This window comes from Miniopterus natalensis, chromosome 2 (assembly GCF_054644295.1).
Source record: "Miniopterus natalensis isolate mMinNat1 chromosome 2, mMinNat1.hap1, whole genome shotgun sequence".
Classification (NCBI taxonomy): domain Eukaryota; kingdom Metazoa; phylum Chordata; class Mammalia; order Chiroptera; family Miniopteridae; genus Miniopterus; species Miniopterus natalensis.
In genome coordinates this window covers 167,236,336-167,264,133 of record NC_142082.1, presented here as the reverse complement: position 1 = coordinate 167,264,133, position 27,798 = coordinate 167,236,336, and the positions used below count along the sequence as shown (strand labels likewise).

Here is a 27,798-nt window from a genome sequence, read left to right as displayed (position 1 = left end):
TGCAAGTAGATAAGCCAAGTGGCCGATGCATTCTCACCCCTGAGTACCAGCCTGGCTCTCAGGGCAGGACTGCTGGCCCTGGGCAGCTGCACAGGGAGGAGGAGATCTGGTCTGTAAATATCCTGTAGACTACAGCCCCTCCTTATCCTTGAGAAGGAGAATTTAGCCCCAGGTGATGTGAGTGGCCCGGACAGAGTGATCTTAGGGGCTAAGAAAGATCTCTGAGGAGGAAAAGTTAGGTTCTGGCGAAGCCCTGATGTTATTATGAGCCCCTTTGTTCCAAGTCTCCAGTCTCCAAATCATTATGAGAAGGAGAGAAAGACCAATAATCACACCTCCCACACTTGGTGCTCCCCACCTCATCCCTTCCACATTCACCTGCGAATTCCTATGCTGCTGGTCCTCATTTTCTGCTGGTCTGATAATTATTCTCATATTTCAAGGCTTCTTGTGGCTCTTTGCTTCAGTCATGAGCTCAGTCACAGGGAAGAACAATGTTTGATTACAACGAAGACATCCTCCCACAGGCCAAAGGGTAGCTGATCGCAGCACCATGATCCTGAATGAGCTCACGGTCTGTGGAATATTGGTGGAGAGAGAGCCACTCATGCTTTTTGATACAACTTTTCTATTCCAGCTGTGATCAGGGGGGCTTGGTTCTCAGGGACCTAAGGAAACATGATGTCAAAGGGCCATGCTGCTCATATAAGGCGATATTGAAAATTCAGAATCTAATTGGTGTTTGAGCTTCAGAAGGTGGCAGATGAAGTCTCCGATAGCATCTGAAAATGGTAAAAGCGATCTCTATTGGCTCTCAGGAGGAAGGATGTCAGTGTCTGTCTGTATATTCCCCTCCCATTGTTGAAGACCTTTGTCGGTATTTTGATGCCTTCTCGCAGGATTATTTTGTAGCTGGGACTGTGACCTTGATGACATAGGAGTAAGGATGGCTTTGAATGGGCATCCCTCTCTTCAGGGACTCTGTTTTCTCCTCCTTAGCACTGTGCTGGATTCTCAAGGTAAGAGTTGCCTCTTTTTCCTGGGATCAACAGTGAGTGGACATCTTGGCAAGGGAAAGGTCCCAGGAGTTATGGAGCCAAAGCCTCAATGTAGACCATGTTTTTGGCCAAAAAGGAACCACAATGATTATGAATATTGGATCTTCTCTTGTGGGGTTTCAACTGGTCATAGCAGCAGGTTTTTCAAAGAAATGATATTTGATTGCAGACTGAAGGGAGTCAGTTTTAGTGCTGTCCTATGTATCCTTGTTTTTAAGGAACATCTGTTTTGTCCCAGTGGCTCCCAGTGTGTGGGAAGGACCAGCGAATGACCTCAGCTGGGTGTCTGGGCTGTGCCTTTTTGCCTACTTTGTAGAAGAATGCCCTATGAGGATTTCTATGTTTTATGTATTTATGCTTCTTTAGGCTCTGTGTGTGTGTGTGTGTGTGTGTGTGTGTGTGGTGGATGTGAGGGATGTGTGAGGAGCGTGGGAAGGCTGTCTGTGTGAGGGGAACAGGGCTGCCAAGAAGTGACTGAGTCAGTTGGCCTGTGGAATACATACACAGTGCCCACACTGTTGGGGTGTCATGTAAACTGTCTGCAACCAGATCATAGATAATCGTGCACCTGCTTGCTTCTCTCTGGCTGCTCCCCTTCAATCCCACAGCCTCCTCTCTGCTTCACTACAGTGTTTGCCCAGCACTGGTCTCTGAGAGGCCTTGCCTCCTGGCTCACTTATTCCTCCCAGGTGTCTGCTGTAGAGCAGAGGACTCTGCTGCCACAGGGGATCTCTTGTTTATAGAGATTAACTGATACACAGCATCAGTTATCTAAAGTTTCCTGAGTTTCTGCCCCAGTTCTTGTGAATTGTTCTCTGACTTGTTGAAGTCCTGACTGGCCCTTTCCACTCCCTAGGGACCTGCTGTGAACTCTGTAGGGTGCATTTCCTCTCTTGTGTACTCTTTTGTCCCCCCCTGCAAATTGACTTCCACTGAGCCAGAAGACTGCAGGCATCAGGGATAGGGTTGCAGAAAACCTAGCTTTCAGTCTGGAGGAGGCCGCTCTTTCAGGTTTGGGCGTTGGTCCCAGTTGAGACGGGGTGCAGCTCTGTCTCTTCTCAGTGCTCAGGATCTTCCTCCTGGAGCTCAGTCTCTCGGTTCCATCTCTCTCCTTGGGAAATCTCATCCCTCTAAGCTTCTGCTCCTAGAGTGTTGGCAAAATGCTAGTGAAGATTCTTCTCTTGCTGGCTCTGAACTGCAGAGGTGGGTTTTGATTCCACGAAGAGGAGAGACAATGAGTGTTTTGATAAAAAGCCCCATCTTCTTATTAGAAAAACTGTAGGAAATTTCCTCAGTAGTTACTTAAGAAGAAAGAACATTTCGCCAAGGTAAGCATTCCTTTTTATCTTTCCCTGAAACAACACTGTTCACCATTATCCTACTAAAAATTTATTCTACTTCATATGACATTGGACTTGCTCCTTGTAAAACAGTAGTTCTGGCCTTTCTGAGCATTTGATGATTTCTGAGCTGGGCATACATTATAGGAGTCTCCACAGTGAAATCCATGATAGGCACTGGCAAAAAATTATTCCTTCAAACACAGTTTAGGCCATTATACATGAGAACACAGACCCTCAAAGATTGGAAAATTTGGTTTACATTATTTTGTAACCTGCTTTTAAAAATTAACAATATATTTTGGACATCTTTCTATATCAGTAACTATTCTTCTTTTACATACTAAAATATTTATTGTAGTATTACAAAAATATAGAATATTATAAGGATAATATGGAAAATTTCATTGTTTCCAATTATTTCATCATATGACCACCACATAATACATTCACCTAATCACTCTTGTTGAGCATTTAGTTGTTTTAGTTTTTGCTATTATGAAAAAAAGTTGTTCGACTTCCTTGGATTTAAATGTAAGGACTCTCCATGATTGTTTCTCTTAATAACATTCTAAAAGTGGAATTGCTGTTCTCTAGGTTATGGATACCTTTAAGGCTTTTGATACATAGAGATTAATTGCCTGCCAGAAACCTCTGAACTAATTTTTATTCCCACTAACACTGGATGAGAATGTTAGTTTCCACATACCTTCACCAGCATTGATTTTCCCCCCCAAGTTTTTTAAATCTTAGCCCATACTGGCGTATGTTAGGCAAAAACTGGCGTATATTAGCTAATTTAATCCTTCGTTTGTGAGTTACTTGCTCATGACATTTGTCCTTTTTATCTTGGGATGTTGTCATTTTTGTCAGTTTCTATCAGAGCTCTTTATACTACAACGATAACTACAACTACTACCACCAGGTCCTTATGCTGCATTCACTTATATGAACTCATCTGAGTGCACAACAATCCTACAAGGTGAACAATGTGTGTATATTTTATGTATATTATGTATAAATTTATATATTATATATAAATATAATATACATTTATATTTTGACTTGAGCAGATTTTATTTTGCAGTCAAGAATGTAGCAGACAACATAAGGGTAATCTTTAAACTGAGTCTCAGTGGCGAGGTGACTCTGGTCTGGAAGAAGCCTGAGGCAACCAAAATTTCAAGAGGTCCAGGTTTAGGTCTAAGAAGATGTACGTGGTGTAGTCATGATGCTGCTTTAAAAATTCTCTCTTTGTCTTTGGTAAAACAGTTTTAGCATAAGGTAATTTGTTGCGTAGCACTATATAACTAAATTAGGGGTTCCCTCCAAAGCCAGAAAACAGGGGGGTGGACAAGTTGGAGATTTATATGAGTGGCTTAATTGCTTTATCCAGATAACACTTCTTCCTGAGTGACCAATTCTGCAACCTTGATCCCACCTGAAACAAAGACCCAAACTACCTCCATCTTGTCATATCTGTTTCTCACTTAGTAGCTTAGATTCCTGCTTTCCTGTTAGAAAGAGAGAAGTGAGTTTTCTGAAGAATCATCTTCATTAACTTTGAATTGAGGTAATCAAAATGAGAATTTAAAAAATAATCTAATCAGGACTCAATCCTTGGGGTACTCATTCCCCTGCTCAGGTTTATGCTTAGCTCCACATGCGTCCACTCTGGAAAACAGAAGTGGTGCACCAAGAAGGGAAGCATCTGGAAAGATGCTGAACTTGAAAAGAATCCTGGTGTATTAGTCTGCTCAGGTGGGCTGCCATAACAAAATACTACAGACTAGGTGGCAACAAATTACCGCCAAACTTGGCAGTTTAATGCAGCAAACATCTAGTATCTCATAGTTTCTGTAGGCTGGAAATCTGAGCATGGCTTATCTGGGTCCTCTGACTTATGGTCTCTCATAAGGCTACAATCATCTTATGGGTTGCCTGGGGTGAATACTCCCCAAACTTACTCACCTAGTTAATTGGCAGCGTTTAGACCTTGGTGGACTGTTTAATAGAGACCCAGTCCCTTGCTGGCTGTTGGCTGGAAGCCTCCCCCCGTTCCTCGTCATGTGGGTTTCTCCATACACAGCTCACAACATGGCAGCTGGCTTCATCACAGCAAGGGAGAGAGCAAGATAGATCAACAAGAGAGAAACCAAGAGTCTTCTTGACACCTAATTTCTTAAGTGACAGCTCATCACTTTTGCCAAATTCCGCTTATTGGATGCATGTTACTAGGTTCAGCTCACAGTCAAGTGTGAGGGAGATTACATAAGGGTGTGAATACAAGGAAATAGGAATAATCAGGACCTTTTAGAGGCTACTTAACCCAGTCTTCTGTTCCAAACCTAGATGAGAGTGCACCCTGTGGGCCAGAGGGGAGGGAAGATTCCTCCACTGGCCTCTTGGGCCATGAACTGTAACTGAGATGGTGAAGTTTGGCCCCTACCAGCCTTAGGCATTATCTATTGGGACAGCAGCATCCTGAGTCCTCTGAAGTCCTATCCTCAGTGGTGCTTGGAGCTGGGTCCTACTAGCTGGTGAGAAATAATTGTGACTTTAGAGAGAGAGGAAGGGAGAGGGAGAGAGAGAGAAACATTGATGAAGGAGAAACATCGGTTGGCTGCCTCCCACAAGCCCCTCACTGGGGGTCAAGCCCACAACCCGGGCATGTGCCCCAACCCAGAATTGAACCGGTGACCTCCTGGTGCACTGGGGAGGTTCAACCAACTGAGCCACACTGGCCAGGCTGTTTTTTATTGATTTTTAGAGAGAGAGGAAGGGAGAAAGAGAAAGAGAGAGAGAATAATTTATGTGAGAGAGAAACATCAATTGGTTGCCTGTGCATGTGGCCCGACCAGGGATTGAACCTACAACCTAGGTATGTGCCCTGACTGGGAATCAAATCTGCAACCTTTTGGAGCAGGGGATGATGCTCCAACCAACTGAGCCAGCTGCCCAAGGCCTCTGTGTCCTTTTTTATGCTTAGTATCTCTTGTTGAATTTCTTACTATGTTCCTTGAGCACCCTTTTAATCATTGTTTTGAACTCTCTATCTGGTAGACTTCTCGCCTCCATTTTATTTATTTCTTTTTCTGGAGATTTCTCCTGTTCTTTCATTTGGGATATGTTTCTTTGTCTCCCCATTTTGGCTGCCTCTCTGTGTTTGTTTCTATGCATTAGGTAGATCTGCTGTGTCTCCCAGTCTCTGCAAGGTGGTCTTATGTAATAGGTGTCCTGTGGAGTACAGTGGCACAGTCTCCCTGATTACCTGAGCTGAGTGCTCCAAGAATGTCCCTTATGTGGGTTGTGTGTGATCTCCTGTTGTAATTGAGTCTTGATTGCTGTTGGCACATCAGTGGGTTCGTTTGATCCTCAGGCTGATTGTCTGTGAGGATTGGCCATGACCACAGTGTATAAGCTACTGTGCAGGAACCAACCCCAAGGAATGGGATTCATCCTTGGTGCCTGCTGAGACCACCCTTTGGGTGTGCCACTTGTGAAGTTAATTGGGTGATGCCTGTTGTAGTCTAAAACTGCCATTGTGTGTGTTGGTTCTGGGTTCTTGTATGAGGGGCTCTGGTGCAGGCCAAAGTCAGCTGCAGCCTGTGACCTGCCCAGGGCTACCTGCTAGGAGTTACAAAGTGATCATGGTTGTTGACTGCCTGTGCTGGGCCTGGTGGCATGTGAGAGAGGCCACACTGTGAACTGAGGCTGGTTGTACCTGCAGCTGCTTAGCAAAAAGCACAAGGCACCCCAAGGCCTGCCACCACCTGCTGGCTGCCCATAGGTTTAGTCTGAAAAAGCCTTAGGTGTACAAAAGTTGGGTGAGGTGGGGTCACAGTGAGTTACTACAGTGAGGCAAATGGTGTTCACCAGGTTAATTCAGGCACCACACAACAAAAGGCACAGGAACACATCAAGGCCAGCTGCCACCTGCCTGAGCCCTGCCAACTTTTGAGAGTTATTAAGAAACACAGCAGCGCAGCTGAAGCTGGTTTCCTGACACTAAGAGTCTCTGGTGGTGTTCCAGTTGGTTGGGTGGGGTCTCAGGGATTTTTCAGGGTGGGGCACCCATCAGCCTAATGCAGATTTAGATTTAGCCCTGTGGGAGGAGCACTCAACACAGAAACAATGGTAGCTGTCCCTCCAGTCATCGCCCTGAAGCCACACAACTAATTTTCTCCCTGTAATTCTCTGGTGCCTCCTGAGCTGCTGTCCCTCTGCTGGAGCTCAGGGTGAGTACCTGTGAGTAAGTCTGTGAGTGGGCTCTTTAAGAGGACACCTAGGTTTCCATCAGCCATTTTACCCAAGCAGACTGAATCCCCACTGATTTTTATAGCCAGATGTGGGAGTTTCTCTTCATGGCACAGGTGATCTGGGCTGGGACTCTTTGCTTCTTAGGGGAGGACCTCTGCTGCAGAGATACCCCTCCACTACCACAACTACCATGCCATGGGTGTGGGACTAGCTTGTCACATGTCTCCTCTCTCCTATCAGTCAAGATGTAGCTTCTTAATAGCCTTAGTTATAGGACTTCTGTTCAGCTAGTCTTCATATGGTTATCCAGGTTGATTGTTCTACAATTTAGTTGTAATTTTGATGTGGTCATGGGAGTTGGTGAGAATAGTGGTTACATACTCTGCCATCTTGACCTTTGGAACCCTCCCAGAGACCTACTTTTTAAATATTTAACAGCACACCACTGTATGGTCTCCTAAAATCTCTCCATGTCGTGTAATCTGTGTCTGTGTCTGTCTCTCTTGCAGATGTAGACCTGAGGCTGGAGAATGGAGGCCAACGCTGTGAGGGGAGAGTGGAAGTGAAGTACCAAGGAGTATGGGGCACAGTACATGATCATGACTGGAACTTGGAGGATGCAGCTGTGGTGTGCAGACAGCTGGAATGTGGAGTTGCTATTGATGTTCCCAGAGGGTTTTATTTTGGATCACAGGATGGGCCCATTTGGCATTCATATCTTTTTTGCAAAGGGACAGAATTTAAAATCAATGACTGTATCCGTTCTGCGGTTCAAAAATATCATGAAATGGACTATTCTCATAACTGGGATGTTGGAGTAGTCTGCTCAGGTAAGGTCTGTCTTGTCTGGCAGGGGATCCCCAGCAGTAACAGCCTCAGTCTCATTCTCAGAATAACTGAGAACACAGGATCACAGCCTTTAGAGCACACTTGGGTGAAGACTCCAGTTACACAGTGATTCCTAGAGCATTAGGCATTCAAGGAAGCATAAGGGCTTGTTTAGCGCTAGACAGTAAATAGTCTATATCTATGGATCACTGAACTTTTCATCTCTGTGGTGTGTCATGAGAAGTAGGGAGGTGGGATCAAAAGTTCCATATAGGTACAACTGCTGGGTTGTACCTGTATGAATTCATTTTATCATGGTAGCTGTTTGTATTCTTTCATGAGATGGTCAGTGAGGTGCAGCCACAAGAGGGGACATGGAAGAGGCACAGGAAAACAAAGTTTATTATACTTACAAGTCCTAGAGAGAGAGTCACTTAATTCCATAAGGGGGCCACATGGGGAAAATACCAAGGAAATAGGCTTAACAAGCAAGTGGGGAGCCAAGAGGGAATGAAGACCTGTAGACAAATGACTTATGTTGGGGGACAGGGTGGAGTACACAAGCAAAAGGCATAAAGGGATTTCATAGGTGTGCTTGAATGTTACTAGGTCACAGTCAGGGGAGGGCAAGAAGGGAGCCTTGTGGCAGGGGTCAGCCTTATCACATTAGTGTACCTGGTGAGGGTGGGGTGCTCACAGCCTGTTTGTGGGGATGTTGAGGCAGCAGGAAAATATCAAGTTTTAAAACTTACAATACAGTAGCTGGAATGAAGCAATTACTAGACAGTGAGGCCAAGAGAACCTGAAGTGGCACAAAAAACCTGAAGTTCAATACTAAGTGTATTTGACCTGTGCCAAGGTGGAGGCAGTAAAGACAGCAATGAAATCAGAGTACAAATGGGTGGTCTTAATATTTGTCAGAGATGTTTCCAGTTGTTATTACAATGGTTAATAAAATGTCCAAGACACTAATACCATCAGAACAGCTTGACTTGGGAAGATATCATCAGATATCACAATGAGTTTCCTAAGGTAGGTGATTGGGTCTTAGAAAAGGGCCACCCCATCTGATGGAACGTTGGGAGAGGTAGAAACCTGAATACATTTGCAATAAGTCCTTAGCAGGACAAAAGACTGACTTAGCCAAGCAACTCTTTTGTATTATGCATGGGGAAGATCACTGGAAAAGCAGTCTTTTTCAATCTCACCTTCAGCAGATCTTTGATGATACTAACCAGGCCTCTAAAAAACAATTATTTTCATTTTAAAAGCTACTTTATTGAGGTATGATTGACATACAAAAACATATACATGTTTAATGCATAGAAATTGATGACTTTGGAGATAAGTATACATCTGTAAAACAATTACCAAACCATCTATGTTATAATCCTATTACCTCAAAAGTTTTCTACCATCCTCATTATTATTATTATTGAAAGTAATTCTTTTCATGGGGGCATTGAATTTCAATTAGGAATTTTTGCTTTAAGAAAACCTGTTTTCTGGCATTTCAGGTAATATTCCTTAAAGTCATGATGGCCTAATCATGATATCAACTGCAGATAAGTTTGTGGAAACACTGCAGGATAAGTCAGTATCTGAGTGAAAATGGAGTGTGTGGTGTTGGAACTTTTAATGTTATCATCTTAAAAAAATTGATGCCCTTGGTATTAATTTTTTCAGTTCAGTCATTGTATTCTTGAGCTCCAGGAATTTTTGTTTTGTTCCTTTTTATGTTTTCTATTTCTTTATTAAACTTTTCATTTTGTTCCTGCATTGTTTTTCTTATTTAGTTTGTCTATCTGTGCTCTCTTGTAGCTCATTGAGCTTCATTAAGAAAATTATTCTGAATTATTTGTTCATAGATATTAATTTCTTTAGGATCAGTTACTGGAGCATTATTATTTTCCTTTGCTAGTATCATCTTTGCCAGATTCTTCATGATCTGTGTCTGCGTTTGAAGGAGCAGACACTTGTTCCAGTCTTTACAGACTGTTTTTGTTTTGTTTTGTTTTTTTATAGGTAAAGATATACTACAGTCAAGATCCCTTGATTGATAGGACTGCCTTCAGGATCATGGTCTAGCAGAGCTGGAGTCAGGTCATGTAGCTGCTGCTGGGTCTGCTATTGGGTCTGTGGTCAGCGGGTCTGGTAGCAGGGGCACAGATATATGTAGTTCCTGCTGAGTTCCTGGGTAGGCAGGACTTCCTCCTGAGTGTGGTAGAATGGAGCTGGAGCCAGGTCACAGGGCTGCTACAGGTCTACAGTCAGGTTTACATTAGGCCTTCCTGTTACTTGGGAGTGGCTACTTTTGGGTCCCTGAGTGGACAGGGTTGTCTCCAGGACCACAGTGGTGCAGGGTTGGATCCAGGTGATGGAGCTGCTTCTGGGTTCACAGTCATGTCTATGGTTGCCAGACCTCTTAGTGAGGGCATGTATCCTCATGTATTCTCTGGGGTTCTTTGGTGGATGGGACTGGTGGCAGGACCATGGACAAGTAAGCTTATACCACATCTACAGGGAGATGGAACTGCTTCCAGGTCACAGCTGGGACCACAGTCAGAAGGCCTGCCACTGGGGCTTGGACATGACTTCTCTTATTGAACCTCCTCAGTTTTGGCTCCACCTTGGTTTTACAACCTCTCATCTGGATCCCGAGCCTTCCACAAAGGCACTTGTGTGTTTAGATGGCTGCAAAATCATTGTTTCTGTGGGAAAGCAGAGGTTAGGGACTTCCTATTCTGCCATATTGCTGATGTCATATAGGAATAGAGTTAGCAAAATGATAGGATAAAAATCAATTACCATCACTCCTTGGCATTTGCTAAGACTCCTGAGCCTCAGAAGAAAAACCTCTAGTAGGACGTGATGACAAACTCAGCTGTCCTGTAACTCCCACTAAGAACTCACTCTCATCCAAGTTTATCAACAAATTGTAGGGTTTCAAAGAGATGGCTAGAACCAACCCCTCCCTCTGCTATGTCTCTGAGCTTTCTTAATATCCAGACTTATCTTTCTCATTTAGATCACCTAAGATATTCTTGTAATTTTTTTGTCATAAAAATTATCAGAAAAATAAAATGTGAAACCATAAAAGTGAATTTGTTATTATGTCTATATTTCTAATCTTGAGCCATCAGTCTATCTATAGGTTGACATGCATTCATGGATACAGCCCTCATGATTTTCCCTATCCTCAGTCATTTGGGGGTTAGATCCTGAGAAAGAAGCTAATCAGAATTTGAGCCCCACAAGACTCAGGATGACTTTCTAACCTTTTTTGACAGATAGGTCTCTATAATTTCATAGCCCTTTTCCCTCTAGGTTGGTTCTGTTCTTCACACTTCTTCATTAAAGTTTGAATGCTTATGTATAGTGCAGTTTCCTCAGGCCATGTAGATCCCAGTCCCCTAGATGAAGACTTCATTTCTCTAATAAACCCTGAAATATATGTTCCAGATATTCAGCTATTACAAATGATCTGTCTTCAGAAACATACACATGGAGGTCCCATTCTGACACTGATTGTTAAGTCCTGTCCCCATTTGTCATTCCTTGGAAAAGGAAAACTTTAACACCATTGTTTATGATATTTCACTTCTAATTGTCAACATGTGATTGTGAACACTCACTGGGTTTGTTTGTTTTCTCTTAGGATTTGTGCGCCTGGTTGGAGGGGATGGACCCTGCTCAGGGAAAGTAGAAGTGCATTCTGGAATAGACTGGAATTTAGTATCTGGTGGGAACTTTACATTCCTCACTGCCCAGGTCATCTGTGCAGAACTGGGGTGTGGCAAAGCTGTGTCTGTTCTGGTGGATGTGCCCTTTAGAGAGTCAGATGCACGGGTCTGGGCTGAAGAGTTCTGGTGTGAGGGGCAGGAGCCTGAGCTCAGGATCTGCCCCAGAGTGCCCTGTTCAGGAGACACTTGCCAGCACAATGGGGCTGCTCAAGTTATCTGTTCAGGTGAGATACAGAGCATGTCTTTAACTTCCCTGCATACTCTGTTGGGATGAGAAAAACATGATATTTTGCTTAAATCCTGTCTTCTACCAGCATACACAGAGGTGCGGCTCATAAAAAAGGGCACTTCTCAGTGTGAGGGACAAGTGGAAATTAATATTTCTGGAAAATGGAGAACGCTCTGTGCCTCCCACTGGAATATGGCCAATGCCAATGTTGTCTGTCGTCAGCTTGGCTGTGGAGTTGCCGTCTCGACCCCAAAAGGAGCATATTTTGTGGAAAGGGATGATCAGCTCTGGAAAGCCCAATTTCACTGCTCAGGGGCTGAGTCCTTCTTGTGGAATTGCCCTATGACTGCCTTGGGCATGCCTGAGTGTATCCATGGAAACACAGCCTCTGTGATCTGCTCAGGTAAGAGAGGGGAAAGGGCTAACTGGTACTAAGGATGTTTCTTGAGTGACATGTCCCTAAGAGCAGAAAGTATGGAAAAACTGGTGGAAAAAGTGTGGAAAATAAGGTATTTTGTGGTGAAATATTGTTCTTCTCATTGTTTATTCATTTTTCAGGTCAGGGCAAGAAATGTTAAGAGGAATAATATTTTTAAAGTAAATATTATTATTTAAGTATAATCATAGAGAACAATGTGTAAGCAATAAGTGTATACCTCTGTCATATACCCGAACCCAGATTAATATAGAGAACATTACTAGTGCCCAGGAAATCACCTTCCCTTCCCACCAATCCCTCTGCTCTCCCTCCTCTTCAAAGGAGAGGTCCTCAAAGAACTAGAAAACGGAGAACAAACTAAGCCCAAAATTAGTAGAAGGAAGTAACAATGAACAGAGCAGAAATAAATGAAATAGAAACTAAAAAGACAATAGAAAATATCAATGAAACTAAGAGCTTTTTTTTTTTTTACTTAACCCTCACCTGGGGATGTTTTTTTAAATTGATTTTTAGACAGAGGAAGGGGGATAGAGAGGGAGAGATAGAGAAACAATGATGTAAGAGAGAAACACTGATCGGTTGCCTCCATTACGTAGTTGCTCTGATAGGGGATCGAACCCAAAACCTTTTGGTGGTACAACAGAAATACAAAGGATCAGAAGAGACTATTATGAACAATTATATGACAACAAATTGGATAACAGAAGAAATGAATAAATTGCTAGAAACACACAATCTGCCAAGACCAAACCTTGAAGAAATAGAATCTTAAGGGACCAATAACAAGTAGGTAGATTAAATTAATTCTCAAAAAACCTTCCAACATAGAAAAGTCCAGGAGAGATAGTTTCACTTGTGAATTCTATCAGACACTTAAAGAAGAATTAACACCAGTTCTTTTCAGTCTCTTTCAAAAAACAGAAGAGGAGGAAACACTTCTAAATTTATCTTATGAGGCCAGCATTACCCTGATAGTAAAACCAGATAATGACACTGAAAGAAAACTATAGACCCATAGCCTTGGTGAATAAAGATGCAAAAATTCTTAATAAAATATTAGCAAATTGAATTTTGCTCATATACCATGATCAAAAGATCATACAGCACAACCAAATGGAATTTATACCTGGAATGCAAGGATGGTTCAACATATGCAAATTAATAAATGTGATGCACCACTTTACTAGAATAAAAGATAAAAATCATATGATCATCTCCATGAATGCATAAAAAGCATTTGACAAAATACAACATCTTTTCATTATAAAACACTCAACAAATTGGGTATAGGAGGAACATACCACAACATAATAAAAACCCATATATCACAAATTCACAGCTATCATTATATTCAAGTGTGAAAATTGGAAGATTTTCCTCTAAGATCAGAAAAATCTACAAGGGTGTCTATTCTCATCACTGTTATTCGGCATAGTACTGGAAGTCCTAGCTAGAGCAATCAGGCAAGATAAAGAAATAAAAGACATCCAAATTGGAAATAAAGAAGAAAATTGTCATTATTTGCAGGTGATATGATGTTATATATTGGAAATCTTTTTTTAAAAAATATATATATCTTTATTGATTTCAAGGAGAGGAAGGGAGAGGGAGAGAGAGAGAAAGAAACATCAATAATGAGAGAGTCATTGATTGGCTGCCTCCTGCATGCCTCCTGCTGGGGACTGAGCCTGCAATCCAAGCTTGTGCCCTGACTGGGAATTGAACCTCGATCTCCTGGTTCCTAGGTCAATGCTCAACCGCTGAGCCATGCCTGGCCAGGCTATATTGGAAATCTTAAAGATACCAAAAAACAGTTAGAAGGACTCAACAAATTTAGTTAAGCTGTAGGATATAAAGCCAACATATAGAAGTCAGTTGCATTTTTATTAATCAGAAATAAAACATTTGAAAATGAAATAAAACTATCTCATTCACAATAGTATCAAAAAGATTAAAATACTTTAGAATAAATTTAACCAGGAAGTGAAAGATCTGTACAATAAAAACTACAAGAGATTGATGAAAGAAATTGAACAAGACCCAAACAAATGTAAAGCTATCACAGTTTATGGATCAAAAGAATTAATATTGTTAAAATATCCATACTACTCAAAGACATCTACAGATTCAAAGCAATCTCTAGAAAAATTCCAATGGCATTTTTCACAGAAATAGAAAAAACAATCCTAAAATTTCTATGAGCCGTGAAAAGCCCAAATATCCACAGTAATCTTGGGAAAGAAGAATAAAGCTGTACTCATCACTCTTCCTGATTTCAAAGTATATGACAAAACTATGGTAATCAAAACAGCACTATATTGGTATAAAAAAGGACACATATATAAATGGAACAGAATAGAGAGGCCAGAACTAAACCTATGCATATATGGTCAATTAATTTACAACAAAAGAGCCAAGAATATACAATGTGGAAAGGATAATCTCTTCAATAAATGGTGTTGGCAAAACCAGACAGCCACCTGCAAAAGAATGAAACTAGACCCTTATCTTACACCAGACACAAAAATAAACTGAAAATGGGTTAAAGACTTGAATATAAGACTTAAACAATAAAAGATCTGTAATAAAGCATAGGGAGTAAAGTCCTTGACATCAGTCTTGGCAATGATTTTTTTTTGGATTTCACACCAAAAATAGACATAAAAAACAAAAATAAACACATCGGACTACATCAAAATAAAATGCTTCTGTACAGCAAAGGAAACCATCACCAAATGGAAAGACAACCTATGGAATGGGAGATAATTTAAAAGTTGCCAATAAGCAAAAGAAAAGATACTCAATAAAATTAGTTATTAAGAAAATTTAAATTAAAGTGTAAAGGGATATAACGTCACAAACTAGAATAGCTGAAGTTAAAGAGACAATTCTAAATTTTAGCAAGGATGTGGATTAATGAGAGATCTCATATATTGCTGGTGGTAATCTAAAAGAAAATGACCTCTTGGAAAATCAGATTTTTTAAAGTCAACTTACTAGGTTATCCAAAAATTCTACTACTAGATATTTACAAAAGAGAAATGAAAACATATGTCCACAAAAAAATTTAGGCAAGAAGGTTCATAGCATTTTTATTCATTAGAGCAAAAACCTGAAAACCAAACAAATTTCCAAAAACAAAAGCATAGATAAATTATAGCATATTTATACAATGGAAGACTTTTAAGTAATAGAAAGTATAAACTACTGGTCAATGCAAAACTACACAGATAAACCTCAAAACATGTTGAGTAAAAGAAGACATACAAAAAGGAGTACATATTGTATGATTCTATTAAATTCTAGACAACATAAAACTAATTTATTGTGTTAGAAGCTGTCAGTCTTTGTCTGGGGATGGGTTGTGAGGGCTTTTATTGGCTTCAAAAGGCACAGGGAAGCTTTTTAGAGTCATGCATCTATTTTGTATTTTAATTGTGGTGGCTGTTATATGGTACATGCAATAGTCAAAACTTATGAAAATGTACTCTTTTTTCTTTTTAAAAAATTTGAATTATAGTTTACATTCAATATTATTTTGTATCAGTTTTAGGTGTACAGAATAGAGGTTAGACAATCATACACTTTATAAAATGTTCCTCCTGATATTTCTAGTACCCAACTGGCACCATAAATAGACATTACAATATTATTGACTATTCCCTATGTTGTACTTTACATCCCCATGACTCTTTTGTAAACACCAATTTGTACTTCTTAATCTCTTCCTTTTTCATCCAGTCCCACCCCTCCTCTCTCTGGCAACCATCAGTCTGTTCTTTGTGTCCATGAGTCTGTTTGGATTTTGTTTGTTTGTTAATTTTGTTCTTTAGATTCCGCATATAAGTGAAATCACATAATATTTGTTTTTCGCTGACTTATTCACTTAGCATAATACCCTCTAGGTCCATCCATGCTGTCACAAATGGTAGATTTTATTATTTTTTATGGCTGAGTAATATTCCATTGTAAAAATGCACTACAGCTTTTTTATTCACTCATGTATTGATGGGCACTTGGGTTGCTTCCATATCTTAGCTATTGTAGACAATGCTGCAATGAACTCAGGAGTGCATATATTCTTTCGAATTAACGTTTTGGGTTTCTTTGGATATACACCCAGAAATGAAATCACTGGGTAATAACAAAGTGCCATTTTAGTTTTTTGAGGACCTGCATACTGTTTGCCATAGCGACTGCACTAATCTGCATTCCCACCAACAGCGCATGAGGGTTCCCTTTTCTGCACATCCTCGACAGCACTTTTTTGTGGATTTATTGATGATAGTCATTCTGACAGGTGTGAGGTGATATCTCATTGTGGTTTTAATTGGCATTTCTTTGATGATTAATGACATTGAGCATCTTTTAATATGTCTATTGGCCATCTGTATGTCCTCTTTGGGGAAGTGTGTATTCAGGTACTCTGCCCTTTTTTTTTTTTTTTTTTTTAACCCTATTGTTTGTTTTCCTGGTGGTAAGTTGTGTGAGTTATTTATAAATTTTAGTCATTAAGCCCTTATCAGATGTATGATTGGTGAATATATTTTTTCCATTCAGTAGGTTGTCTTTTCATTTTGTTGATGGTTTCCTTTGCTGTGCAAAAACATTTTGGTTTGATGTAGTTCCATTTTGTTTATTTTTCCTTTTGTTTCTCTTGCCTGAGAAGATATAGCAGAAAAAATATTGTTAAGAGAAATGTCATAAATTTTACTGCCTCTCTTTTCTTCTAGGAGTTTTATGGTTTTGAGTCTTACATTTAAGTCTAATTCATTTTGAGTTTATTCTTGTGTATAGGGTAAGAAGGTGGTCTAGTTTCATTTTTTGCACCCCTCTGTCCAATTTCCCCAACATTATTTATTGAATAGACTGTCTTTACCCTGTTGTATGTTCTTGCCTCCTTTGTCAAATATTAATTGACCATATAGGCATGAGTTTATTTCTGGGTTTTCTATTCTGTTGCATTGATCTATATGTCTGTTTTTATGCTATGCTATTTTGAGTACAATGGCCTTGTAGTATAGCTTGATATCAGGTAGTGTGATTCCTCCAATTTTGTTCTTCTTTTTCAAGATTGCTGTGGCTATTTGGGGTCTTTTGTGGTTCCATGTAAATTTTTGGAATATTTGTTCTAGTTCTGTGATATATGCTATTGGTATACTGATAGGAATTGTGTTAAATGTATAGATTGCTTTGAATAGATGGACATTTTAATGATGTTAATTGTTCCTACCCATGAACATGGAATATGCTTCCACTTATTTGTATCTTCAATTTATTTCTTCAGTGTCTTATAATTTTCTGAGTACAGGTCTTTTACATCCTTGGTTAAATAATTCTTAGGTATTTTATTTTATTTTGATGTAATTGTAAATGAGATTATTTTTTGTCTTATTGATAATAGCCATTCTAACAGGTGTGAGGTGGTATTTTAGTATAGTTTTGATTTGCATTTCTCTTATAACTACTGATGTTTAGCATCTTTTAGTATATCTGTTGGCTATCTGTATGTCTTCCTTGGGAAACAGTCTATTCAAGTCCTCTGCTCATTTTTAAATCATTTTGTTGTTGTTGAATTGTATGAGTTCTTTACATATTTTGGATATTAGCCACTTCTTGGCGGTATAATTTGCAAATATTTTCTCCCAGTCAGTTGCCTTTTTGTTTTGTTGATGGTTTCTTTTGCTCTGCAGAAGCTTTTTAGTTTGTTGTAGTTCCATTCATTTATTTTATTTTTTTACTTCCCTTGTCTTTGGGGTCAGGTTCACAAATATCCCTCTGAGACCAGGGCCCATAAGTTTAGTGCCTATGTTTCCTTCTTGTATTTTATTGTTTCAGGTCTTATATTCATGTCTTTAATCCATTTTGAATTAGTATTTGTGTATGGTATAAATTAGCAGTCTAGTTTAATTCTTTTGCATGTGACTTTCCCCTTTTCCAAACACTGTTTATTGAAAAGACTTTCCTTTATCCACTGTACGTTTTTGGCTCTTTTGTCAGGGCATGGAAACACCTAAGTGTCCTTCAATGGATGATTGGGTAAAGAAGACATGGTACATATATATGATAGAATACTACTCAGCCATAAAAAAGATGAAACATTGCCATTTGTGACAACATGGAGGGATCTTGAAAGTACTGTGCTAAGCAAAATAAGTCAGATGGAAAAGACAAGAACCACGTAATTTCACTCTTATGGGGGATATAAAACAAAAAGCAACAAATGAATAAATAAAACAAAACAAACAAATAAACTCATAGATACAGACAATAGAATGGTAGTTAGCAGAGGGGAAGGGGAATAGGGGAGGGCAAAGAGGGTAAAAGGGTCAAATGCTAGGTGATGGAAGGAGTTTAGTCTTTGGGTGATGAACACTCAATAGAGTATATACATGTTGGACACCTTACATTTACACAATGTTATTAACCAATGTTACACCAATAAATAATGAGAAACAAGAAATTTTGGCATAATAAGAACTCTCCATAAAGAAGGTGAACTCTGCCTGGCTGTCATGCCTCAGCGGTTGAAAACTGACCTATGATCCAGAAGATTGTGGTTCGATTCCCGGTCAGGGCACATCCTGGGTTGTGGGCTCGATGCCCAGTGGGGGGGCGTGCAGGAGGCAGCCGATCAATGACTCTCTTATCATTGATGTTTCTGTCTCTTTCTCTCCCTCTCCCTTCCTCTCTCTGAAATCAATAAAGATATATATATATTTTAAAAATGTGAACTCTAATGTTATGATAACATTACTTATATTTTCCAGCTTTCATCTCAGACCCCATCATTAGGTTATTATTTAGTTTAACTTAGTTTCCTGCTCTTCAACCCTACTAACACTCTGACCACTGCTGTTTCCGTAGGGAAGCAGACCCAGGTGCTGCCTGAGTGTGACTCTGTGTCTGAACCGGCAGGCTCTGAAGCCTCAGAGGAGAGCACCGCCAGCTGCTCAGGTGAGGGGTCCCACAAAACCAGAAAGCCCTTCTGTGTCCCTGTGTAAATACCCCATTGGCCTGACTCTCTCTCCTCAGACAGTGGACAGCTCCGCCTGGTGGACGGGGGCCATCCCTGTGCCGGCCGAGTGGAGATCCTTCACCAGGGCTCCTGGGGCACCATCTGTGATGACAGCTGGGACCTGAATGATGCCCAGGTGGTGTGCAGACAGCTGGGCTGTGGAGAAGCCCTCAAGGCCACGGTCTCTGCTCACTTTGGGGAGGGATCAGGCCAGATCTGGCTGGATGGTGTGAACTGCACAGGAAAGGAGTCCCACGTGTGGAAGTGCCCTTCCCGTGGCTGGGGACAGCACGACTGCCGGCACAAGGAGGACGCAGGGGTCATCTGCTCAGGTCTGCACTGCACATTGTCCATAGGCTGGAGGAGGAGGTGGGGCCCCGGGGAATGGGAGCCTGAGCCCTGAAGGGGTGTTGCCGAAAGGGCCAGAGGGCAGTGCCTGTCTTTCTAGCAGGTATAAAGATTGGTGCTTTCACTTCCTCCTGCAGCAGCTGAGGCTCTGGTCCTTCCTTCTCAGCAATATCTCCTGACAAAGCCATTTCTTACAGAGTTTCCATTGAAAACAGGGCTCCCTCTTCAGTTGCCTATGGTACTAAAACCTTGAGATTTTACTGATGTTATAATGAATTACCATATACTTAGTGGTTTAAAACAACACCAATGTATTATTTTATAATTTTGTATGTTAAAAGCCTCACAGGGTCTCACTGTGCTGACATCAAGGTGTCAAGAAGGCTGCATTTTTTCTGGAGGCTCTGGGCAAGATTTCTTTTCCCTGCCTTTTCTAGTTTCTAAAGGCCATGTGCATTCATTGACTCCTACCACCCTTTCTTTTTCTTCAAACAAACAATGTTGCCTCCTTCTGACTGTTCCACCTTGCTCACACTTCCCTCTGAACTGAAGCTGGGAAAGTTTTTTTATTTTATTCATTTATTTTTTAAATTTATCTTTATTGTTGAAAGTATTACAGATATCTCTCCCTTTTTTCCCCATTGATCCCCCCTATCCCACATCTGCCCCCCCCCAAAGCCTTCACCACACTGTCGTCTGTGTCCATGGGTTATGCATATATGCAGATAAGTTCTTTGGTTAATCTCTCCCCACCACTCCCCCACCCCTGCCTTCCCACTGAGATTCATCAGTCTGTTCCATGCTTCTATGTCTCTGGATCTATTTTGTTCCTCAGTCTATTTTGATTATTAGATTCCACATATGATTGAGATAATATAAAACAGAATCAGGAAGAATCAGAAAACCTGAATAGGCTAATAAAAACTGATGAAATCGAAGTCGTAATAGAAAAACTCCCAGCAAACAAAAGCTCTGGTCCAGACGGCTTTACAGGAAAGCTTTCTAATTTTTTAAGTTGTAGGGTTAGATTACTAACATTTTTTTCTTGCTTTTTGAGGTAGGCCTGAAGTGCTATGAACTTCCCTCTTAGGACTGCTTTCCTTACCAATAAACTTATTTGTTTTTAAGAAGAGTGAGTTTAAAGATGTAATTAGCCTAGGCCCACCTGGTTAATCCATAATATCCCAGGTTAATCTCACCACCGCAAGGTTGTTATCTTAATCACATCTATAAAGTCCCTTTTACCATGTAAGGAAACATATTCATATGTTCCAGGGGGTAGGATGTAGAAATATTTGAGGGTCCATCACTCTGACTACCACCCACTCTCCACACACTCCCTTTCACATACTCTGTCTGAAGTTTTGTCAGGAAGCAGGATTCAGGTTTCCCTCCCTGCCAAGGACCCAGGTTGGTGTTCCTCTCTGTTCATTTTCCACTACATCATTGTGGTAGAGATAGACAGACACAAATGGACAAAGTCAGGGAAAAGGGACACAAATTTCACTTAGTGGGTGTCTCCTCAGCAGAGTCAGTGATGAGTGGTCACAATCTTAGGGAGAGAGAAAAATGCGGAGCATTGAGTGGAATGCTCACTGTGCCCTCTTCTCCCCTCTTTCCCTTTTAGAGTTCCAGGCCCTCAGGATGGTGAGCGAGGACCAGGAATGTGCTGGGTGGCTGGAAGTTTTCTACAACAGGACCTGGGGCAGTGTCTGCCACAGCCCCATGGAAGCCATGACCTTGTCCATGATCTGCAGACATCTTGGCTGTGGGGACAGTGGGACCCTTGAATCTTCTGTTGATTTTAGGGAAGGTTCTAGACCCCGGTGGGTGGATGGAATCCGGTGTCGGAAAACTGATATGTCTCTCTGGCAATGTCCTTCTGACCCTTGGAAATACAGTTCATGCAGTCCAAGAGATGAAGCTTATATCACGTGTGCAGGTGAATTACTGCCTGTTCCTGTGTGTCTGTGCCACTCCTGTAGGATGTTGTTAGTGAGACTTTATATTTTCAAATCTAAGGAATGGCTTTAAAATAAGTGTACAAAACTTAATTGAATCAGATTATTTAATCCACATGTTGCAATCTTGTTTCAAAGGAAAAAATAAGAATACCTGTGCTGACAGCAGTCTATGTGAAAAATATCAGGAATTGCATTGAATGTGTGGCGAGCGTGATTAATACTCTGATAAACTTTCTAAGGAATGGCTAACTAATTGTTAGTTAAAAGATATGCTCACCACCTTAAAGTAAGTAAGGAACAGAGCAGAGAATCCATCCTGCTTGCTTTGTCTCTTACGCTCATGGTCTTTACTCTGAAATGCATCCACACCACTTGGACGACTTCTCAAGTCAGTCTGTTGGTTGACAGTAATTGTGTGCCTGTAGGTACAGATTTATATTCCAGGTAAGAGGACAGAGAAGAGAAGGAAGTCTAGTCACTGTTCTCATAGAGCTTAGAATCTAGTGCTGAAAGCCCTCATGAGGCAGAACTTTCAAGTGACATGAAGAATGAGAAAGTGTGTAATTGGGGCAAAAGAAAATCACATTTAGATGGAGACCTGGAGGTTGAGTAAGAGTTTCTTAAAGGAAAGAAGAGGAAAGATCATGTGGGTCATTGTAAATACTGAGTTGGGAGGGGACACGTATGTGAGGCACTGAGAAAATTCCATCACGGGCAGAGCAGAAAGAGGGTGAAGGAGACGGAGGCAGGATTCACCTGGAATGGTGAGCAGAGCAAAGACCTGTGTTAGGCAGGACCCAAGAAAACAATCCTGTTAAAGAGGAATTTGTTCCAGTTCTTGGCTATCACATCATGGAGTCCTGCTGGGAGGTCAGTGGCCTCGTGTTCCTATATTTTTCTGCTTGAATTTGTCTCTTCTAAGAAGCTCTTAGTACATTGGTCTTTTTGGCTGATCCTCCATCCTCTGGGTCTTTTTCATTTATATTGTATAGTCTCTGCTCCCTCATTCCATTCTCCCAAAAATCTGCAAAGCCGCTGGAATTTGGAGCCCATCATCTGCAAATTCCCTTCTACCTTCAGTACTCCCTTTGCTTTTATGTTCAGATCAAAACCTGACTTTTTCCCTGAAAACACTGGTTTCCCTATCAATTGGAGGCTGTGTATTTCTCTTTCAACACACTTTTTTCTGGGCCCAGACTTGGACTAGGTATGTTCCTTGCTCTCAGTTGTCATTTTCAACAATTCCTGTTTTGTGTTTCTTCTCAACATCCATTTACTTTGAAATTCACTCCATGATTCAGTACCATCTGCTGCTTCTGTTTATTGCTGTCATCCCACCTTCTGGTTGCTTCTCCTCATCTGCTGAAAAACTGCAGCACTGGGCTCATCAGCTTCTTCGTCTATGTCTTACTTCTGGAACTATTAGTTAGGATATTGTCAAATTACTCTCAATTGGTTAATTATTTTTAATTGTTTCCTTCATATCTAGATAGAAGATGCTGGGTTTTTTAAAGAACTTGACTAACTAAAGCCAAATCACATAGATGCTCCAAATCAATAAGCTTACAAAGCCCTCAAATCTCATTCTAAGATATTTGAAGTCTGAATGAAGATAGCAATAGCTTGGCCTGTGTTTCTTTTTCCTTCTTTCCCTTTTCTCTTGTTCCTTCCTTCTCTTCTTCCCCTTCCTTCTTTCTTTCCTTCTTTTGCATTTTCAGTGTTTTCTCTCCCTCCCACCCCCAGCCACACCCCATTCAGGGTGGACTCTACGCTGGGTGGTGCCTGAAATCCACAGCTGTGAGAAATAGATATTTTAAAGGCAGAAGCGAGGCTCACTCCCTTTCTTGCCTTTTTTCTTACTCATAAGATATGCAAGGTCCTTCTTCTAGGGGAGCTTTCATTCAGGTATATGTGGCATGTGTGTATGTGTGTGTGTGTGCCTGTGTTTGTATTTGTGGCGGAATGTGGGCAGTGATAACCAAGTAAACAGATAAAGTAATTTCATCTGGTGATAGAGGCTAGGATCCATTGAATGTTGCAGTAACTCAGCCCATTAGATTAATTATGAGGCCTGTGTTTTCATTTGTCATTGGACTGAACCAAGGACCTTAAATAATCTTGTTGTGGGGAAGAGCATGCCCAGCTGTCCCTGATTCGGTGCTTCCCCATTGTCTGCTTCTGCAGGAAGGAGACCCAAGAGCTGTCCCACTGCTGCCCCCTGCACAGGTACATCAGCCCCCCCCCCCCCCCGTTGGCTCCTAGAGGCTCCTCCCTTTCCACAAGGGGTGGTAACAGGAGGTACTTCTGCCTTTTTAGACAAAGACAAGCTCCGACTCAGGGATGGAGACACCCAGTGCTCAGGGAGAGTGGAGGTTTGGCACAGTGGCTCCTGGGGCACAGTGTGTGATGACTCCTGGAGCCTGGCAGAGGCCGAGGTGGTGTGTCAGCAGCTGGGCTGTGGCTCTGCCCTGGAAGCCCTGCAGGAGGCAGCGTTTGGCCCAGGAAGTGGACGCATCTGGCTGGATGAGGTGCAGTGCAGGGGCAGGGAGTCCTCCCTGTGGGCCTGTGCTGCGGAGCCCTGGGGGCAGAGCAACTGCAAGCATGAGGAGGATGCTGGAGTGAGGTGCTCTGGTGAGTGTAGGAGCATGGGTCTGGCTCCGGTAGAGCTGGGACAGAGGTGGAGCAATGGGCTGGAGTAAGATGGGGAGTTTGTATTCAGAAAGCATCTAAGTGCTGTAGCACTGGGTCTAGGAGATGGGGCACTGGGAGAACTCAATATTGATATTGTGGTAACTGAGGGGTGATTTCAGGGCTCAGGTGGGAAAAGTGGGTTGGTTACCCTGTATTCTGGCTAATTCCTGTGCTCCAAACTCCTGTTTGTCTCTCTAGGTGAAAGAACAACATTTCCCACCTCTACAGCAGGTATAGTGCCATCAACCATGCATGGGAGAGAATATTCAAATTCTTGGGACATGTTCTATAGAATCTCTAACAGAATTAGATAACCCAGGAAAGGAAATCCTGAGGAGTGACTGGGTGGAAGGGAGGTGTCAGGGTATTTTCCCTGGAGAAATTTCCCCTTCCCTGGTTCACTGTGCCAGAAGTTTCTTATGCCCTCAGGCCATGGGAGGCTGGCTCCTGTGTTGCAGATTCTGTGTTTTTTTCCCACCTGCTTATGAGTGTTGCTCCTTAGTAGCTGACACCCACGCCAAGGTTGTTTGATGCTCTGGTCTGGTGAAGCCCAAGAGAAGGGGCTGAAGCTGTGCCCTGGCCCTCAGAGGTTGTTTTAGCCCCGGAGCTCCCTGATGATCCCCAGCATCCCTTGGACCACAATGGAGTGGAGTTGAATTTATCTTAGGACACAGCCTGGGGGAGTGCCCATCAGGGTTCCAGTCAATCCCGTTATGTTGGAAGCTGGGACTTCACTGTCTTGAGCTCTCTGGAAATGCTGGGATACGTGAGTTTCCCTGTACATATGCCCTTCTCCATATCCTCTTGGATTTGTTCTTTTTAGGGACCAGATCTGGCCCAAGTCCTGTCCCTGGCATCTTCTCTGTCCCTGGGATCCTTTGCCTCATCTTGGGGGCCCTTCTCTTCCTGGTCCTCATCATCCTGGTGATTCAACTGCACAGATGGAGAGTGGGGCACAGAGGTGGGCTGCAGAGGGTACTGGGCAACAAGGAAAGCGTGTGGAGGCAGGAAATGGGGCTAGGGGTGACAAGGGAAAACTGCACAAGGTATCTGTTTTTACCCCATTAGTTTGCAAATCCATCTGCCCCACGTTAGCATCTAAGGGCTGAATATACAGAGGTTCTTAAGAAGGGGGTGTGAGCACTCATAAGTCCTGGCTTTTTATGTGAGACAAGAAAGGGTAGGAGCTGAGCTTTGGATACAGGGTCAGACAAAGGTAGGAGGTGCAGACATGGTGCATGGGTATAAGACTATTCAGGGGTCCTGGAAGCTGTGAGGGTTTTCCCATGCATGAGCTTCGGGGACAATGAAGGATCAGCCTGTTAGTTCAGAAGTGTCTCAGGTGGGAATCTCTGACCTGCTGGTGGTCTGCTCAGCCTTACCCAGTTTCGAAGATGCTGTTGAAGAGGCCACATATGAGGAGATTGATTATCATGTAACACTGAAGAAAGATGCTCTACTGAGCAGCCCAGGTGAGTGTCCCTACTTTGCCCTCATGGGACCTCTACTTCTAAGCAACCTACTGGCTATGAGCCAGATTTTCTCAGCGTCTGCACACCCCATATGTACCCTAGGCTCACAGAGGCAGGATGAGCCTCTCCAGAGTTCCTGTGAACTCGACCCTTGATGCTACAAGAGTCATGCTAGCCCAAGCATTTTTTCTCAGCCTTACTGTGGAGCCTATGGGTGTGGGAAGGGTTGTTTTGTTTGTTTTTATGATGTTTTCCTCCACATTAGGGTCCCTGTCAGGTGACTCAGTGACAAAACTGCCATATTGCACTAGAGATGGTGAGGAGAGCAGTGACTATAAATCTGTCCTTGGTAGTAGAGGTGGGTCTGTCTTGGCTGGGTAGTGGGGGCAGAGGAACTTCCCTCACAGAGGAGAACTGAGGGAAATAGTCTTCCTTTGACTGAGATTAGAGGGGTCTCTTGTCTTGCTGGGGTTTAGTTTTCCTTTTCTCTGGTGGCTCTGAAATGCCTCATGTTGGGGCTGGGCTCTCAGTTTCCAGAACCACCCTCATTCAGTCATAACAGGTACAAATTGTTTTTAAAAATAACATCCGGAAAGTATAATCTGATAAAATATTTTAGTAATGCTTTTTGGTGTGAGACTTGCTTTGAAAATATGTAGTTTTAGTCAAGAAATATTGAGATATTTGGATAATTTTCTGGTTTATTAGCACATAAAAATGAAATGCATGGCTTTGGAAAAGACCTGTTAAAACCTGGGGTGAATGGTGCCTCTGTTTAGCAGTCATCAGAATCTCTGTATCAGAAAGGATTTTAGCTGTTTCCTAAACCAACCCATTTACTGTGGTTTCACCTGACTCCCTTGTCTGTCCTTAGAACCCCCAGCTCAGAGGACTGATGCTTTTAGAGAGGTTTACGATGATGCTGAAGAGGTACTGGCGCCCAAGACTCTTTCTGCCTCTCAGATGAGTGGGTGGGAAGTGCCTCCAGAGGAGAATGGGGTGAGACAGGTTTTTCAGACAGGTGAGTGGGATTAGTTGATCCCTGTCATATTTTGTCTCTGGCCTGGAAAGGATGAATTTGATCTCAATGCCCATTCTTCTTGTAGATTCAAAATTTGGATGACCTCATATGTTTGACAGCATCACTTAGACCCTATTCCTTTCTTTAATGCTTTCATATTCCTTGGGAGGGAGGAAGCACTCTGTAGTCTTGTATCTGTGTTTCCTTAACTTCATCTTCGATATGTCTGCATTAAGACTTGTAGATTAATTGAGCATATTTACCAAATCCAAAGCCTCTGTAGTGAATTACAGATTAAGAATTTGTAGGTAGCTAAATTCTAATCTGCTCCAGACATTTCAATGGCCAAATGAAGATGCTCATTCTCCAGAGAAGAGTGTTGTTCATCTGAGAGCTCAAGTGATTCCATGGGGAGGGGGCAACTGTGAAAGAATCTTGTGATGGTTTTTGTTAGCATTTGGAAACACAAGTCAAGGCCATCAAGAGCAGAGTTAGATTTTTAGTAAAGAACTGAGATTTCTCCAGATGTGGCCTTCTGACTCCTTCTCCTTGTGAACTCAGGTATGGCAATTGTGAAAGGAGAAATTTTCACATCCTGTCATATGATTCTTACCATTCTTGGGCTATTTTCCTGCTGATTGTGTAAGCCAGGAAAAAGGCCTTTAGAGAGCACCTGTGTTGCTCACAAATCTCCTGTGATCCAGTGTTTCCTAGATAAGCTGTGGCCCCAGAAACCCACTTGGACTGGATCCTAATAGGATAGTCCTGGTACACCCCTGCTGTAACTAATATTAAATAGTCCAATCCTACCTGAGCATCAGTGGGTCCCCAGAGATGCTTTTTTAAATTTTATTTTATTACCATTTACTAGACTTGCTTCTACCATGGGGCACTTCCCTGTCCCTCTATCACAGTTCTAATTAAACTTCTCTTCACTGTTGCAGGCTCCTCTCTGCACTTCCCTGGAGGAGCAGCTCATCCTGGGAAAGAAGATAGTCCCTGGCTGCTCCAGGGGGACCAACAGGACCCTGAGTATGATGCTGCTGAATTAAATTCCCCTAGAACACCTACAGTGACTTTCCATGCTGTTGTATTAAAAAAGAGATGAGACCTCAGATGTTCTATCTGTATTCCAGTAGGGTAGTACTGATCTATAATTGTATTATATGTCAATTGCTCAAAATTAAATATTCTGAATAAAGTACTTTTTGTTTCGTTGATAATTTAGCAAATTTGAGCCATCTGCTTTTAGAGGATTGGCCTTTAATCTGTGTCTCTAAGAGGAAATCCAGAACTGACTTTTTTTCTCATCTCCCCACAAGTTCCTCAGGGCTGTTCTTTGCCCAGGCTCACGGATGTTGCAGGTCACTCTTGTTTAGACAAGAGA

At 41.9% G+C, this 27,798-nt stretch overlaps 1 protein-coding gene across 1 annotated transcript; it reads left to right on the top strand.

Annotated features, from left to right (window-relative positions):
* The first annotated feature begins 749 nt into the window (after positions 1 to 749).
* Positions 750 to 27,535, top strand: LOC107544018 (antigen WC1.1-like). Its single transcript, XM_087813966.1, has 14 exons — positions 750 to 1,019; positions 7,168 to 7,488; positions 11,145 to 11,453; positions 11,544 to 11,861; positions 18,765 to 18,854; positions 18,933 to 19,247; positions 20,891 to 21,205; positions 23,412 to 23,453; positions 23,544 to 23,858; positions 24,117 to 24,149; positions 24,742 to 24,879; positions 25,295 to 25,390; positions 26,274 to 26,411; positions 27,356 to 27,535. The coding sequence occupies exons 1-14, from the start codon at positions 947 to 949 to the stop codon at positions 27,517 to 27,519; spliced, it is 2,667 nt and encodes an 888-aa protein (XP_087670092.1). The 5' UTR covers positions 750 to 946; the 3' UTR covers positions 27,520 to 27,535.
* The last annotated feature ends 263 nt before the right edge of the window (positions 27,536 to 27,798 follow it).

Bases quoted from the DNA above. Each gene is read 5' to 3' on its own strand.
- LOC107544018 (XM_087813966.1), top strand. From the start codon at position 947: ATGGCTTTGAATGGGCATCCCTCTCTTCAGGGACTCTGTTTTCTCCTC. The intron at 23,454-23,543 runs GTACATCAGCCC...CTGCCTTTTTAG, and splicing joins CACTGCTGCCCCCTGCACAG to ACAAAGACAAGCTCCGACTC. The intron at 24,150-24,741 runs GTATAGTGCCAT...TGTTCTTTTTAG, and splicing joins ATTTCCCACCTCTACAGCAG to GGACCAGATCTGGCCCAAGT.